A 15,404-nucleotide genomic window follows, 5' to 3' on the forward strand; every position below is an offset into this window, starting at 1 on the left:
AGAGGATTTCCTATCAAGACACTGGCAACAGGCAATACGTCATAATCAAGCCCATACAAGAGAAAGCTCCTGATTGGTTAACGCAGCGTGCATGTCTGTTGAAGTTCAGATTTTCCAACTCCTTCGCACGTATTGCGCTGCAGGATGTCTATTCATGTATTTGCATTGACCTAACATGTAAATTTCTTGCACTTGATGGTTCATCTGCAACTGGTGTAAACGCAGCATTACATGAATGGCGGTGCTCACGCAGCATTCTGGAAAGTTGAGATGTTTTTCAACTAGGTGTGCCTGGAAAATGCAAGCGTGCCACGTGTGCGCCATTGCACACCATGTACGCCTCACTCCATAATTGTGTGCACCAGCCATATGCCTTGATTACCCTAAAATTAACCCCTAAGCTTATTGGCAATTCTTCCTGTGCACTCAGCAGTTTTTATTTTTATTTTTATTGATATAGGTTCAAAACAATAATTCTTATTATTTAAACACACCTAATCTGCTTTTATCATTCTATTATGTGGCAATAGTTTTTTTTCTTTAATAAAAGCAATTAATCCAATAGTCAAAGTCTTTTGTGGTTTAATAATCACAGTTTAAATTTTATTGCGATTCATTGTGCAGCCTCTGTTCTAATATAAGTCTTCCTGCACACATTAATATATTTAAGTAACCAAACTTTAGAATGATTCATTCATGACACTTGATTTACATTGCAGCAGCTGTAATGGTTTTTAAATACGGTTTTCTTTAAAAACCAAAACATATTAGCCCTTAGCATCTCACAAGTTGGCTGCAAACCATCAAGCCTCCTTAACGGCAAAAACATATTTTGAAGCATGGAAAGACCACAGCGCTTAAATGGCTGGCAGGAAGAATAGGATTTTGCAATTCAACATGATGTAAGGTCCAGCATTCGTGCTCTGATCTGCTTTGGAATAGCGATCGGTTGGAAAGGCAGCTCTCTCCATCCTGTTGTCAGACACAACCAATCATCTGAAGCCTGATTCTAACACAAGAGAGAGGGGTTTGATAAAGGAAAAGGGCAAGTGCAGCCTGCAATTACCATTTCGTGGTCCCCTTGTGAGGCACATTCAAAGTAAATAATTAAGCTTTTCACTGAAGAAACAGCAACCCATTTAAACAAGCTGCTAAAGAGGCGCTGGGATTGATTTGAGGGACTGGCCTAGAGACAAACACAAATTAGAGAGTAGCCAAGGACGCTTGTTTAGAGAGAGTATATCTATGTGTGTGTGTGTGTGTGTGTGTGTGTGTGTGTGTGTGTGTGTGCGTGCCGTCTGTCAGTGTGTGTGAGTGGAAGATAAAAAATCTCCAGTGTTTACTCCGACTTTCTGTTTTGCCATAACTCTTTTTCAACCCTTAGCAGTCTTGAATGATGTGCTAGTCGGCTGTGTAAGGACGGAGAATTACCGTAGCCCATCCACTGTTGAACCCTGGGAATTCAGAGCTACATCATTGTGTCAAGCAGTCAGGAACGCTCCGCCGACTGTGTGGTAGCATATTTCACAAGGAACCACACGCTGCCAAAATCAACCTCCCGCTTCCTCTTCCTCTGAAATACACTGATACTCTGTGTTGGCTGAGTCCACTTTTACTTCTGCCTGCCTTGCCACATCACTCCACACCTCCCTACATCCTCATCATCCTCCTCATCATCTGACCCCTAAATTCAGCATTTAGTAGCCCAACATTAATCCCAGGATGCTTATAAATCTCTTTGAGAGAGAGCGAGACCTCTTGGTGGATATATCTAATGTGTGGCAGATTCTGTTTTGGTTCTCTCAAGCCCCCTAAAGTAACGCTAGTGGGGTTTGGGTATCTGCCACCTTCCTGGATTAAAGCTGCTCTCCAAGCACGTTCTGGGTGCCGTATGCTCTGGCATACGGACTCAATTACCATACAAAGCCATTCTGTAATGCGGTGGTTATGTGCGCTCCACCTAATAGACCCTCGTTGTGCTGAAAGATTTCTGGACGACCAGGGACACGTCAGAGTGGCGCTCACTCATCATTTCAACCACACGGGCCTCTACCCTTCAACGTGACATATGAACGTCATTATCACATACACATGCCACTCGGATAAAATGGCTTCTCCGGTCCCTTTGCTAGATTGCAGGCGAGACCTAGTGTTACATTTATCCTGCATTAATTACCTCTTCTGCGGTTTCTTGTCACATATGCAGAAGTGTTCCAATAGCTAAACTCTACCCCTTCCATGCCCATTCGAAAGCATTCCGATCTAGCTTTCATTTTTCAGGTGTCTCTGAGAGAGCAGCGTGAGGTTACATGCCCGTAAGTAACAAATGGTTGCATCCTTAGAGATGTACTTCTCTAATCTGTGCATGAGCATGTGCCTGGAGCTACAGGCCTGTTTCTGTGCCAGGAAGACGGAGAGGACTGCTGCTGCTAATGAGAAAATATTTTGATATCAAAGGATTTGCAAATTTTACATCGCGTTTCACTCTTTGAGACAAACTGACAAAGAGGGCGGTTGCAGTTAATCATGGTGCAATGGACTAAGCTTAACCAATAGCCATTTGTTTGTGTGTCCTAACAGGATAACGAGGCACATTGGGAATCAGTATGGTATTGGTGTTTGGTCCTGTTTGTCAATATTAGTGAACTTACAATGAGAAGTACTTTCCTAGAACTTTAGTGGTGTATTAGTTTTTGTTAATAATGGTGTCATGGTAGCTCATTAGTTAGCACTGTCGCCTCACAGAGAGGTTTTTTCTGGGTGCTCCGGTTTCCCCTACAGTCCAAAGACATACGCTATACAGTAGGTGAATTGGATGAGCTAAATTGGCCATAGTGAGAGAATGTATGGGCGTTTCCCAATACTGGGTTGTGGCTGAAAGGGAATAGTTACCGGAATAGTTAGTGGTTCATTCTGCTGTGGCAACCTCTAAAAAATCTGAGATTAAGCCGAAGAAAAAATGAATGAATGAATGAAATTAACTTGACTACTACATTGTTAGGCAATTATTCTTCTTAAATTTTCTGTTGTATTTTCTGATATTTTTTTATTTATTTAATTTTTTTTAACAATGAACAACAGTGTAGACACTTATTTAAAAAATGATTGGTCAATAAATTACTTATGCTCACCAACGATATAACAGCAACATTGCAGTAATATTGTACATTATTAAATTTTAAATGATATTGCAAAGTGCATTAGATAATTTTTAGCAGACATCCAAGTCTTCTATGTAAGTGGTCCTCATCCACCGGTCCGTGGTCCAGTTAGTACCGGGCCGCACAAGACACTCATTAATTATTTATGATTTATTTATTATCTGAAACAATCATCTTCATATTTATTATCTAAACCATCTTTTATTTCGAAAAGTCTTTTATTTTGAAAAATGACCTTTTTCTCTTGATTACATCTTGGTCACTTGAACACCCAAATTTAACCCACAAGCAGCTAAATGAGTAAGAAATGAAAAGTCTTTGGAAAGTTTCTTTGCGAAGGGAAAAAGGCTCAGGGCATAGAACTTATTTGTCAACAAATCAGGTGAATTCACCATGTCTGTGCAAGAAGATCAACTGATGAAATCCTAAGTGACGACGGCCTTTTAGAGACTGTTCACATATCGCATCTTTTCTAGAGTTTGCGCAAGTTTCTTGTTACCAATGGAGGTTCGCTTATGAACACAGAACAGTGATGCGCAGAACAGATGCGCCTAGTTTAATGAATGTTGTGAGCGCTCCGCTAGTCACGTGACAAGAATTGAGCGATCAGCTTTACAAGATTAATTATCCCAGACAAACACAGAACACCAAAACACTGCAGTAGTTTTTATTTTTTTAAATAAACAAAACTTGTATCCTTGTTTGAAATCATCTGCTGCCCTTTGATAATTGCTTTTATGCAAACTGTGATACTTTTTTTTGAAAATGAAGATTTTTTTTCAATTGTTTCCATTATCCAGTTATAATACTTTGTAATGCATCTTTGTATGCATAATTCATCCTTCCAAGATTAATAAACACAGGTAAACATTTTACAGTATTTTAAAGTCATTATTATCTAATTGTGCCTCAATATAAAGGGTTACTATTGCTCCTCCATTCTGGTTGTGAGTCACTGATGTGATTCTTGGCCTATTTGGAAGCCAGTACTCGTTTGAAGCACCGCCATGTGCTATACAAGGGTGAGGGGAGGTTTGTTAGGCATTCTCTGCCAAAACATTTCAGTCAGTCTCTCCACATCCACCTCTGCAACTTTTACAATAAAGATACCATAGACTTCTGTCATAACTAGCCCACCCACCACCCACATAATTGAGTCAGATTCAGTCCAGCCGGTTTCTCCGGAAGGATCCTCCAGAGAGAATATAAAATCAGCGGCAGACATACACCAGTATAAGAGATATCAGAAAATTTATTTTATATGAGATTTTTTAGGAAATGGATTTATCATTTGAAGACTTTCCATTTATCATTTCAAGTTGACATTTGTTGATGCAGATTTGGAAACAAGCCCAGAATCAAGGTCACTGAATGCATATCTATGACTGTGTGAAGTGCCCAAGAGAGAGAGTGTGTGTGGCATTTTGTGGTCTGCTGCTCAAACCCTAATCGCCTCCCCAAATAAACAGACCCTCCTGTTAATGATGCGTGTAGCCATTTTACACGGCAGCGTTCCGCAAATAACTTTCCGCAGCCTTTTTTAAAGTAGAAATTTTAACAGGTGCCATTTTTTTCTGGCTCAGGAGCATAGCTGCTGACCAATCAATTTTCCTGACGGTAATCCCTGGTCTGAACGGATCCTGTTTCCTATCAATTACCGTGGACTGGTGTTCAGAGGCTCCTTTTGTTTACAGCCTTGCATTGAACAGCTGGCCTATTTAACCTTCAGATGAAATGCCACGGTGCCCTAATACTAGGAAAACAAGGGCTTGGGTTATCAATACATATCGCTGGATTTGGTTAAATGACTCTTTTTGAACATTTGAACATCTACACATAGACAACACCTGTATACTATATAACTGCAGGTTAACTATGTTTCTATATAATAACTGTTAAAAGCTATTAGTAATTTGTTACTAGTTAATTAAAGGTTATGGTAACTACAAAAATTACACAAAATTATGGTGGATGACTCTAGAAAAACCTTTTATTTGACAAAAAAAAAGTCATCACTGAGTACACTTTGGACACCAGTATGCTTACTTGGACAACCAAAAATACAATATTTTTGATTACTTTATTCCGACTAAAGTCATCATAACTTTAACTTTTGTGATTCTGATTGTATGTGCACCATTTGTAAAACTGCTTTGAAACAATCATTCTTGTGAAAAACAGTATACAAATTAACTTCAATTAAATTGATTCAGACTCTCAATATTATCTGCACAATCGATGAACAAAATGTACACTTTTTCTTGTGTAAAATGATCACAGAATTTTAGATTTTGCTCTTGTAAACTTCACACAAAACTAGTTTTTGATTTAAACACATTTTTTTTATTATTATAAATCTGTTTTTTTAAATGAATGTCACTCTAATTTAAAAGTAATATTATTTAAAGTTGGGCAATGTTGACCAATTTGGCATCGACGATGTCTAATGTGAAACATTGTGATGGACAATGGCATCATCGTCGTAGGTGGCGGTGAATTAATTATGAATAAGTAATAAATTCATAACGAATTAATTTATTTTTAGTCTATCGTGTCAACTTCCTGACCCGCTTGGTCTTTGTTTTACCCTTAACTAGGCCCAGACAGAATCTGCTGGCAGCGGTACAGTGTAGAAGGGGGGGTTTTCAGAAATGCAAAGTGAAACGCCATTGCCGATGTGGATCGTATTTGTTTTAAAATGCCATTTTAAAACTAAGACATATTAGTGTAAACAGGGCCTGGGTGTGTATTTTTGGGAGTGGGTTGCTGCTGCAATGGGGGCTGGGTGGAGGATCGCAATTCAGGCTCAGCATTGTGATGCCTATCGACCATTGCCGATGGACGACGACATCTATCAACCCAACCCTAAAATTATTCATATATATATATTGTAATAGGTTTGTTAAGTAGGCATTACAATACGGGTATACTAAAATACTAGGCTACTGGCAGGATACATTCCACACATTTCCATACATTTCTGATTACAATTTAAGTAAAATGTTTTTTTTAACCTCCTCAACACTTTACATTTGAAATAGTGCAACTTATTGTCAGGTGCAATTCATTTTCTGGAAAATATTAGCTTTCATTTTGTACCACAAACTCAGGTGAAGCATATAGCAAAAGCTGAAGTATGAGCATGTGTTGAACCCCAACACACTACAAGGGGATTTCTCAGTAAGCTGTTAGAAAGTTCCTCCTTCCATTACGTTTTTACCTTAGGGAAATGCACAGCTCCCAAAAAAATCATTCCTGTTGAAAAGCTTAAACTCACGTGTTCTCCCGGGTCTTACAATGGCTGAGATATGACTGTGCTGAGCCCTCCAATGACTCAAGCTTATTCATGAGCCCATGTTGGAATGTGTTGTCACCTCCAGACGTGGTGCGAGCATAAACACATTCAATCCTCATGGTGCCACATCCACCATTCTCTTCAAAAAGTCTACAAGAGAGTCCCGTGGAGCCACCAGACCTCTTTGGTTTACCTCGTCACAAAGGATGAAGAGCTCGAAGCAAGGCGTAGCGGTGAGGTACGGCTGTAACTGCAGGGAGTCGTAAATCTCTAGCTTGGCTCTGCGCACGCCGCGGCCTCTGGTTTGGGGGGGTTATCCATCGCACGGTAGAGGACAGGCACTGCATCACTCTTCCAGACTGCGAAAAGCAGGAGCTTATAAAGCACAGGAGCTTATGAAAGGGAAAGTATGTTTGCCTCACCGCTAGCAAACCCACTCTTGGTGCTTTATGAAGGAGCACATGCCCATAAGTACTCTGCATGAGCTTAGACAATTCGCTTTGCCACTTTTTCAATTCCATTGTTTATTATGGTCTATAATTGCATTTTGATTTTACCTCTGTGTTCCTTCAAAAGCAGATCTTCAGTTTTGGATGATATGGGTGGACGTACAAGCTACAAAATTTTAGGCTTAGTGATAATCAAACGTAATTTAGCCTGGATTTGTGTTCCTAAGTGATGGAATATGTCCTTTTTAAATAAATTGGATACACGTGTAGTTTATTCGTTGAACGCTTTGGTTTTTCCTGGAAAAGAATTCTGAGGGAATCTGAGGTAAAGAGACAGGCCCGAAATGCTGCATTCCTCTGCATAGCCCCAAACAGTACGCATACTGTTTTCCTTCAAAATCGCTGTCGTTTTTTTTTTCAAGGCCTCGTCTTAATTGCAACCAGCATTCGAAAGCACATTTCAAATGATCAAATAGCCTAATGCAAGATTAATGAAAATTCTGTAAATGAATAAGTATTTCCAATAGCTAAGACTAGTAATTATATTGGCCTCAAGCTGAGCCTCTGAAAGACGTTTTGTACTCCGATGCTTGTAAAAGGAAGTCAAAACAGCTGCATTCGACTGTGATAAAACCCGAACTTCCTCTGTTTCTATCAAGCTCCTTCGTCTAATTCTTTTCAAAAGTTCAACAACTTAGTTCTACTCTAATTACTAGAGGAAATTAATTAAGCCATCAATGTGATAGCACGGGATATTCGCATGGGATGACTGACGGCCAATCTGAACCGAGAACTATACTCCCCGTGCCTCTGAGGACCCCAGACGGCAAAACGTGTTCTCTTTGACCCCAATTACTTGAGATGTTCTTTAACACCAACTAATCAGCAGAAGTAGAGTAACTGGCCTCCAGTAACTCTCACTTTTTTATTTTCAACCTAGAAGTCTGAAGAATGAGTGGGTGGAAGCCTGGCTAATCTTGTTGTGTAAAGGTCTGCCCTGATGTTGAACAGCTAGAGTAATTGAAGTTAATTGTTAATAAGTTGGTTTTTCTGGATCAAATGGCCATCTTTCATCAGATTATAACTCCTCGCCTTTCAGTGGCACTTACCGTACATCCACAGTTTCTTTACTGCGCAAGCATGCATAAAATCCATGTCCCTGTATTTCTACAAACTGTAGAATATTAATGTTTAATCAAGGAAAGAAGAAGAATGCATGAATCTTTGATGCAAATGTACGGCTATTTGTGGAGCTTTTTTGAGTGATTGCTGATGCCGAAGCCATTATATCCTTGCTGAATATAGATAAGAGAGAGGGCTGCACCTGTTTAGTGATTTTATAGCTGCCTTTTTCAACGTCACCTTTTTTAGATTTGATTAAGTGTGTGGATTCCACATTGAAGGCAAGCGCAGTTTACAAATGTTAATCCACCAAAATATGGGAAGGCAGCCGAAGAACAGATTTGTTTGAAACTCAAAAGGTATGTTTTAAATTAGCACACAGCGCAAGCCAGCCAAATTAAAATTCACTTGCCTCTTTTGGCATGAAAATACTGACTTTTTAAGCAGTTTCTCATTTAGCACACCCATAAATGGCAACCCAAACTAATATGAGAAATCAGTCTGCACACAAATTTAGTTTCTCCCTTGGGTAGATATGGCTGGAACGATGCAGTGTGCATTTTTGTGGATATTCACATTCGCCTGCTGAGATGTAGGAAAGTCTGTGAAAGATTAGCCTTTCCCAGTATCAATATGGTGCCATATGATTATTGAAAGTGTCTCTAGTGGTTATCTCATCGCTGTCCAACTGCTAACCTACATCCTGTACCCCAGTGTAACCTCTGCAGCGCCGGAGCCAGATAGTGGGTTGTTGTCTTTAAAATATCTTGGCTCAGTTACACAGCGGGGAAAGCAGAACCCACCGTTTCCTGCCCCTTTCTTGATTTTAAAGCATTTTTTATCTTTTACTACTGGAGACGGCTGTAATATTGAAACAGATTTAAGGCTGATTCGTGTCAAACCTGTTGATAGTGTTTTATGGAGCAGTTGGTTAAGTGGTATCACAAGCCTCGATAAATGTCTGGATAAAGAATGATGTTGATGCATGAAAATGTATGAAATATTCATAGCTTATTATACTTCCACAGCATTTCCTAAGGCAAAGACTTGGGATAAAAAGCTGTAAATTTGAGGTTCATGTCAGATTCTGTTTCTTTCTGGGGTTTATTTGTAATTTAGGAACCTCTCGGAAATGCCGAGACAACATTAGCAAATTCCATAACTCTGTTTATTGAAGATAAATGATAGATAGCAGGAAGCTTTGTCTCATATCTGTGAATGAACTCAGAGGATTTGAACAGTGTACAAAGCACGACCTGGATGTTTAACCTTTTTATGTTTCCTCCTGTTTCCGCAGAAATTTTGATGGACTCCACCACAGCGACCGCAGAGCTTGGCTGGACAGTATATCCAGTGTCGGGAACAAGTGACAGCAGTGTAAGTTCTCCTAATGTCTCTTTATTTTAGCAGATGTCTACTAGAGTTCTAATTTGGTTAGTCTTTATTCTGCAATTCATTGAGGTTCCACTAAATGATGCATTAATGCTACTTACTATAATGACTGTGACAGAAACTGGATATGAATCCTTACAGTAATAGTGACACAAAACCTAGAGCTGCGTCTGAAACCGCCTACTACTCAGTAGGTACTGCATTTGAATTTAAATGTACTACTCGACCATTAGAAAGGTATGTTCTATGCAGTATGAATGTGAGCCGTATGATAACGTAACCTTAACCGCATGAGTTGCGTCGCTTCACTCCCATTCATGAATTCTCTTGTGGGACATCATAGGACAGCGCAGCGTGCATCCGATGCACAATTCAGAATCTCGCTGATAGTAGTAAGTCATCCGGGTACTTTTTGCATACAGTTTTTTGAATTCTATGAATTCGGACCTACTTTTCGGCTTGCATACTGTTTCTAGCAAACTACATACTGTAGTATGGAAGTATGCGATTTTGGGCGCAGCCTAAGTTTTAACTAGGGCCACACAATATATAGTTTCAGCATGGATATCGCAGTGTGAACTTTTGCAATCATCACATGGCAGGGTGCAATGTTTAGACTGAATCAGTTTAACATTTGGATGGGTTTTTGGGTGACTATAAGAATTTTAAAAGCATTCAGGCATAAGAAATTGTACCATTTTTAACTTTCCATATGTAATTAATTGTTAGTTTTATTGAATTATTTATAAAGCAAAGACTATGCAGTATTATTTTACATGGTTTCCACTACATTCATACTTCCATGGTGGGGCACCACACTAAAATTCATCTTGCCACGGCAACATTACAGTTTCTCATTCAAAACCTTTAGTTGTTGCTTTTTTTTTTTTTTTTAATAGCGGGTTATAATCGCACCACAACATATTAAAAAATGAATTATAGCAGAGCGAACTTTTCTGTAATTTTAGTAGTGCTGTGCGTTATTTTTTTAACCCTTTAAGGTGACTGACTGACTGACTGTCTGACTGACTGACTGACAGGGCTGCATGATGCATGAGTCTAGCAAACATGACGTAGCTTTCAGTTATAATGAACACAGTTTCCATAATTATACTTTATTTTTAGATAAAGGTCTGTGGTTCTGCATACAGTGACTTTATCTTGCTGGAGTTTATGGCCGTTTCACTTGTGTAAGGATGCTTCAATCATTCTGTAAGTCAATTAGAGACATTCATAAATATTCCTAGCAAATATAATACATTTTGGAGACATACTTGTTATATAAACACACACTAAATCACACTTCATCAGCGTTTATTTGAGAGCGCAGAAGAAAATCTGCAATTAAGGAGATTTTGAAGATGTGCAAGAAGTTTTGTGCACGAACAGAGGAAATCAGCACTCAAAACAAGAGATTCGCCTGCTAGTATTACTTGAATGTGATCTCGACTTGTAATACTGTGCTTATGACATTTATCATTAAAATAACGCCATAGGTAGTTTGAAGATCAGTGTAAAATGTCTGCCATTACAGCTAGAAAAAAAATCCTAGAGGAAACTGTTTTACAGTTGATTAATCAATTACTGTCTATGTGAATACTGTTAGAAAAAAACAAAACACTTTTTTATTTAAATTGTATTTTTTTTCTTATTTATGCTTGTGGATTGTTTATTTTATTTTATGCACATGCACTTCCCTACAGAACCATACCAATCAATCTAAAATTTGTTCCAGATAGAGATATTAGCCCCTTTCACACAGTGATACCGGTAAATATCTGGAAAATTTCCGGAACGACTTTACCGGTATATTCAAAAAAGCGCTGTTCACACAGGCGAGGACGTTACGGAAATTTTCCGGAAAAGAGCATTCACACATCCATTCCAAAATACCGGTAAATTCTGACATCATTCACCACAAATGAGCTTTAAACGGCTGCGCTTGTATTTGTAAGCATTTGACTAAATTACAAACTCTGTGGATGATCAATATTGTGAACAACTTTCGCAGGATCACTTTCGCATGTCGAGATGTTCATAATATGTACGTGTGCAGGCGCTCATAGGCGCACGCAAAGCTTGAAGGTAAACAAACAACGGCTTATCATAAGCATCTCATCGATAATTATTTACACAGTTGGCATTAAGAAGAACATATAAACGTGATCTGACTAACTTCTAGCAGTTAAATGTGTCTGGAAAAATATTCAAAGGCTTGACTGTTGTGATTGGCTAAAGCAGACGTCTCACGTCAGCACGTTCTAGACGTGCACGCGCTTATTACGGGAATCTTCCTTCTGCGTTCACACAGCGCAGCATTCCGGCAAATTGCCGGTAATGTTACAACTTCTCTTTCCGGAAAATAGCCAGAACGAATTTACCGGTATTTTCAAAAAGGACCTGTTCACACATACAACCTTTCCGGAAAATTGCCGGCAATTTTCCGGAAAGGTCTGTATGTGTGAAAGGGGCTATTGTAGTCATCTGGCGAAATTGTATTCATATTGCAATATACTGTGTATCGCAGAAAAACTAAATATTGTTATGTCCGATTTTTTCCATTATCGTGCAGCCCTAGTTTTATCCATCTTGGCTCACGCCTGCTCAGCACCCATTGGTCAGGAAGTAATTAATAGTTTCCTTCTCGACACCAGGATCTATGTTCTCTCGAATGGATCAGAGGCAGAAAAATATATTCCTAAATAATTCGCTGGTGTATTTCTGCAAAAACTACTCCCTATTTCATTCAATTATTTATGCTTCTGTGTCTATTTGGGGATGGTTTAAATTATACCATTTTGTGTGTCTGGAAGTAGTAAAATAAAAATGGAAAACTGTGAGAGACTAGAAAAAACTGGAGGAAGAAAATAGGATAGAAGGCTGACATTGTGGTTGAGAAACTTCAAAGTTCTTCAGAAATAATTTTGCTCACCATCTTCTCGTCAAACCTGAGGGCACACAGCTTTTTTCTTCTTCTTCTTTCTTTTCCCTGTACTGATTGGAGCAATCAATATAAAAGAACAAAGAGGTCCGGTGTCTCCGGGTCTGAGGCTCTGGATTCAATCTGCACCGAATAAGATTCACCTCTCCTTTTCCTCTATAACAAAAGAATAGAGGATTGCACATGCTTTGCGTCACCACATCTTTTTCATCTTTGAAGGTTTAACAAAACAACTGCGAGCGTGGAATTATTTCAATACCACAGTTAATAGCCACACATCAGGCAGAATGTCTTCACCCCTGTGTGTCAGTTTGAAAAAAGGGTTGCAAACAGGTACAGAAACGTCTGTCAGAAAACATAATAAAAGTTTTATATTTTTAGACTTTCACTGATATAGATTTTATTGCCAGTATCAGCCCTGATGATAACTACATGTATTCATTCTAATATCTTAAACATGTATTACTTTTTTTATACACGATTTTAATACAACTTTTTAAATTGAAAATAAATTAAATTTATGATCGTCCATATACTAAAGGCTGTACACATTTTCTTTCTTATTTTTGATTGATTACTACTCTCTTTGATAAGAGATCAGAAAAAATATGATGCACTATTATTATTATTATTATTTTTATTTTTTCAATTAAAAAAAGCAAAGGTGCATATGTACAGTACACACATTAAACTTTCACAGTAAATGTATGTGAAACGAACAAACACACCCATATGTTTATACTTGAATAGTTTGTTCAAAGACAAAAAATAGAAATACCTGAAAAAACAGCAAAAATAAAAAAGATTTTTTTACGTTTTTAACTGTTAAAATTAAACGGTATCTTTCAAACAACAATTTAAAACCCATCTTTTGCAAGAGCACATGAACAAAACCAAATGAATAATGATGAATAAAACCAAAACCCCTTTTCTCTCTACCATCTCATAACACACCAACCCAAAATACTATAAACTGTGAGTGTGCCTCACACAGGTGAGTGGGCTTAACAAACCACCTGTAGAAAACACTCATTAATTTTTCTGAAACAATAACAGACTCAAACACTGTACTAGAGGTCTGCATGATGTGAAACCCACATTTGGCAAGTCTGATGTATGGGAGTTTTTTCATGCATCATGGCCAATGATTTTGTTCTTTTCTTTATAATTTTAAGTGACAGATTTCTTTTTGTTGTACATCAATTTTTATTTATTTATTTTTGCAACACATTTTCTATGTTGACAGATAAAAATTAAAAGCATCTTGACAAGATGAATACAAATAAATAAATTTTGTTATCTCTCTCTCTTTTGGTAGTAGTCTACCCAATTTAAATGTAAGATTTTATAAACCAGATCTAAAATTAGCTGGAATGGTCGGGTCAGGTAGAAAATTATTCTAAGCGGGTAGCGGTTGAACAAAGACTGAATATAAAGCAACGGTCAGGTGCAAAAAAAAACCTTGGGGGAGTGGGACTAAAAAACAGTCCCGTGCAGACCTCTAAACTGTTCATTTATGAAGTTTGCTTGCCACAGGTGAATGGGCTTGACAAACCACCTGTAGAAACACTTTTCTCTCTCTCACTAAATTCTCTGAGCACAAGCAAGTTACTTTGTATAACTAACACTTCGCGTGTGTATTGACTCTTGTTGAATTGCTGAATGTCTTCTCAATGTAAGTCTTCTCAATGACTAAATGTAAAATTCTAAAGTCTTTCCAACAAAATGTAGGCCTGTTAACAAAAAACTATTACATTACATATTGCAGTTTTAATAGTTTTCAGAAAATGGTATTATAAAAGTCATGAGGTAAACTTTTTATGTTCTTGCTTTCACAGAATCTGACATGAAAAATACATAAATGTCCATAATGATGCACAATGATTAATTTATATGAAACAATCCATTGTTCAGTTGTGAAAAGTACTCTCTGTTTTGACACGATCAGAAATGTAGACATTTAAAACAGCTCAGAGGAAATGGACTCTTCATCGAGGAATGCTGGATATCAAGTCTAACTTTCCTTCGGATTCATTTTCAGTTACTTTGCTGTCTAACACTGCATATTTTCAAAACAGAATATACGTTTTCTAAAGCAATTGAGATAAAGAGAGTAGTCTCAAAGACATAGCATACTCTGAGTCATGGAGCAGTGGTCTCCCGCAGCAGCACTAAACAGGTGGGTTTCTGTAAACCTTATAGAGAGAAAGGCTTTAAGTTATTGTCTTACACCCCTGCAGAGCCTTGTGGGCTTAACTAAAGTATCAGTGTCAGTCAAAATATAGAGCACTCCATCAACAGTTGGCTTTCCTGCCACTGAATAGCTTTGCAAAACAAACCCCTGTTGCTGAACTGTCAAAAAGAAAAAATCCAGATGTGGTTCGTTCATTCATTCATTCATTCATTCATTCATTCATTCATTCATTCATTCATTCATTCGTTCACTCGAAATTAAGTCCTACATTTATTTTAAACACCTTGATGTATTATCCAGCTGGAATATACTGTATAGAACAGTGTAATTATGGCAGTTAACACCTACATTAAAGAGAGATTTATGGTAACTCTTCATAACAGCCAGGTGTGAGGAACACATTCTTCATGTGCTTTTCTGTTATTATTTTTTACTGTAATTGTTACTCCACATCTATGCAAAAAAACTTGTTTCTCTCTGAATTTATTTTTATTATTTTTCAAATATTTTCCTAATAATGTTTAACAGAGAAAGGAATTATTCACAGTATTTTCAATATTATTTTTTCCTCTGTATAACTTTTTATTTGTTTTATTTCGGTGGGAGTATTAAAATACTATTTAATTTTTAATAATCATTTTAAGGTCAATATTATTAGCCCTCATTAGCTTTATTTTTGATAGAACAAAACTATCATTATATAATGATATAATTATTCTAACTTGCCTAATTAACCTAGTTAAGCCTTTAAATGTCACTTGAAGCTCAATACTAGTATCTTGAAAAATATTTAGTAAAATATTATGTATTGTCATCATGGCAAAGATAAAACAAAAAATCAGTTGTTAGA

At 37.6% G+C, this 15,404-nt stretch overlaps 1 protein-coding gene across 2 annotated transcripts in view; it reads left to right on the forward strand.

The window, feature by feature from the left end:
* ephb2b (eph receptor B2b) overlaps positions 1-15,404 on the forward strand; it is a gene marked incomplete at its 5' end in the record, with an annotated part of 240,027 nt that overhangs the window by 97,859 nt on the left and 126,764 nt on the right. For both annotated transcript variants that reach the window (NM_001442006.1, NM_001327743.3), the window contains 1 exon segment: positions 9,325-9,404. In NM_001442006.1, the coding sequence (NP_001428935.1) occupies positions 9,333-9,404 (72 nt within the window).

This window comes from Danio rerio, chromosome 11, assembly GCF_052040795.2.
Source record: "Danio rerio strain M-AB ecotype USA chromosome 11, GRCz13ab, whole genome shotgun sequence".
In the NCBI taxonomy this organism is placed as follows: domain Eukaryota; kingdom Metazoa; phylum Chordata; class Actinopteri; order Cypriniformes; family Danionidae; genus Danio; species Danio rerio.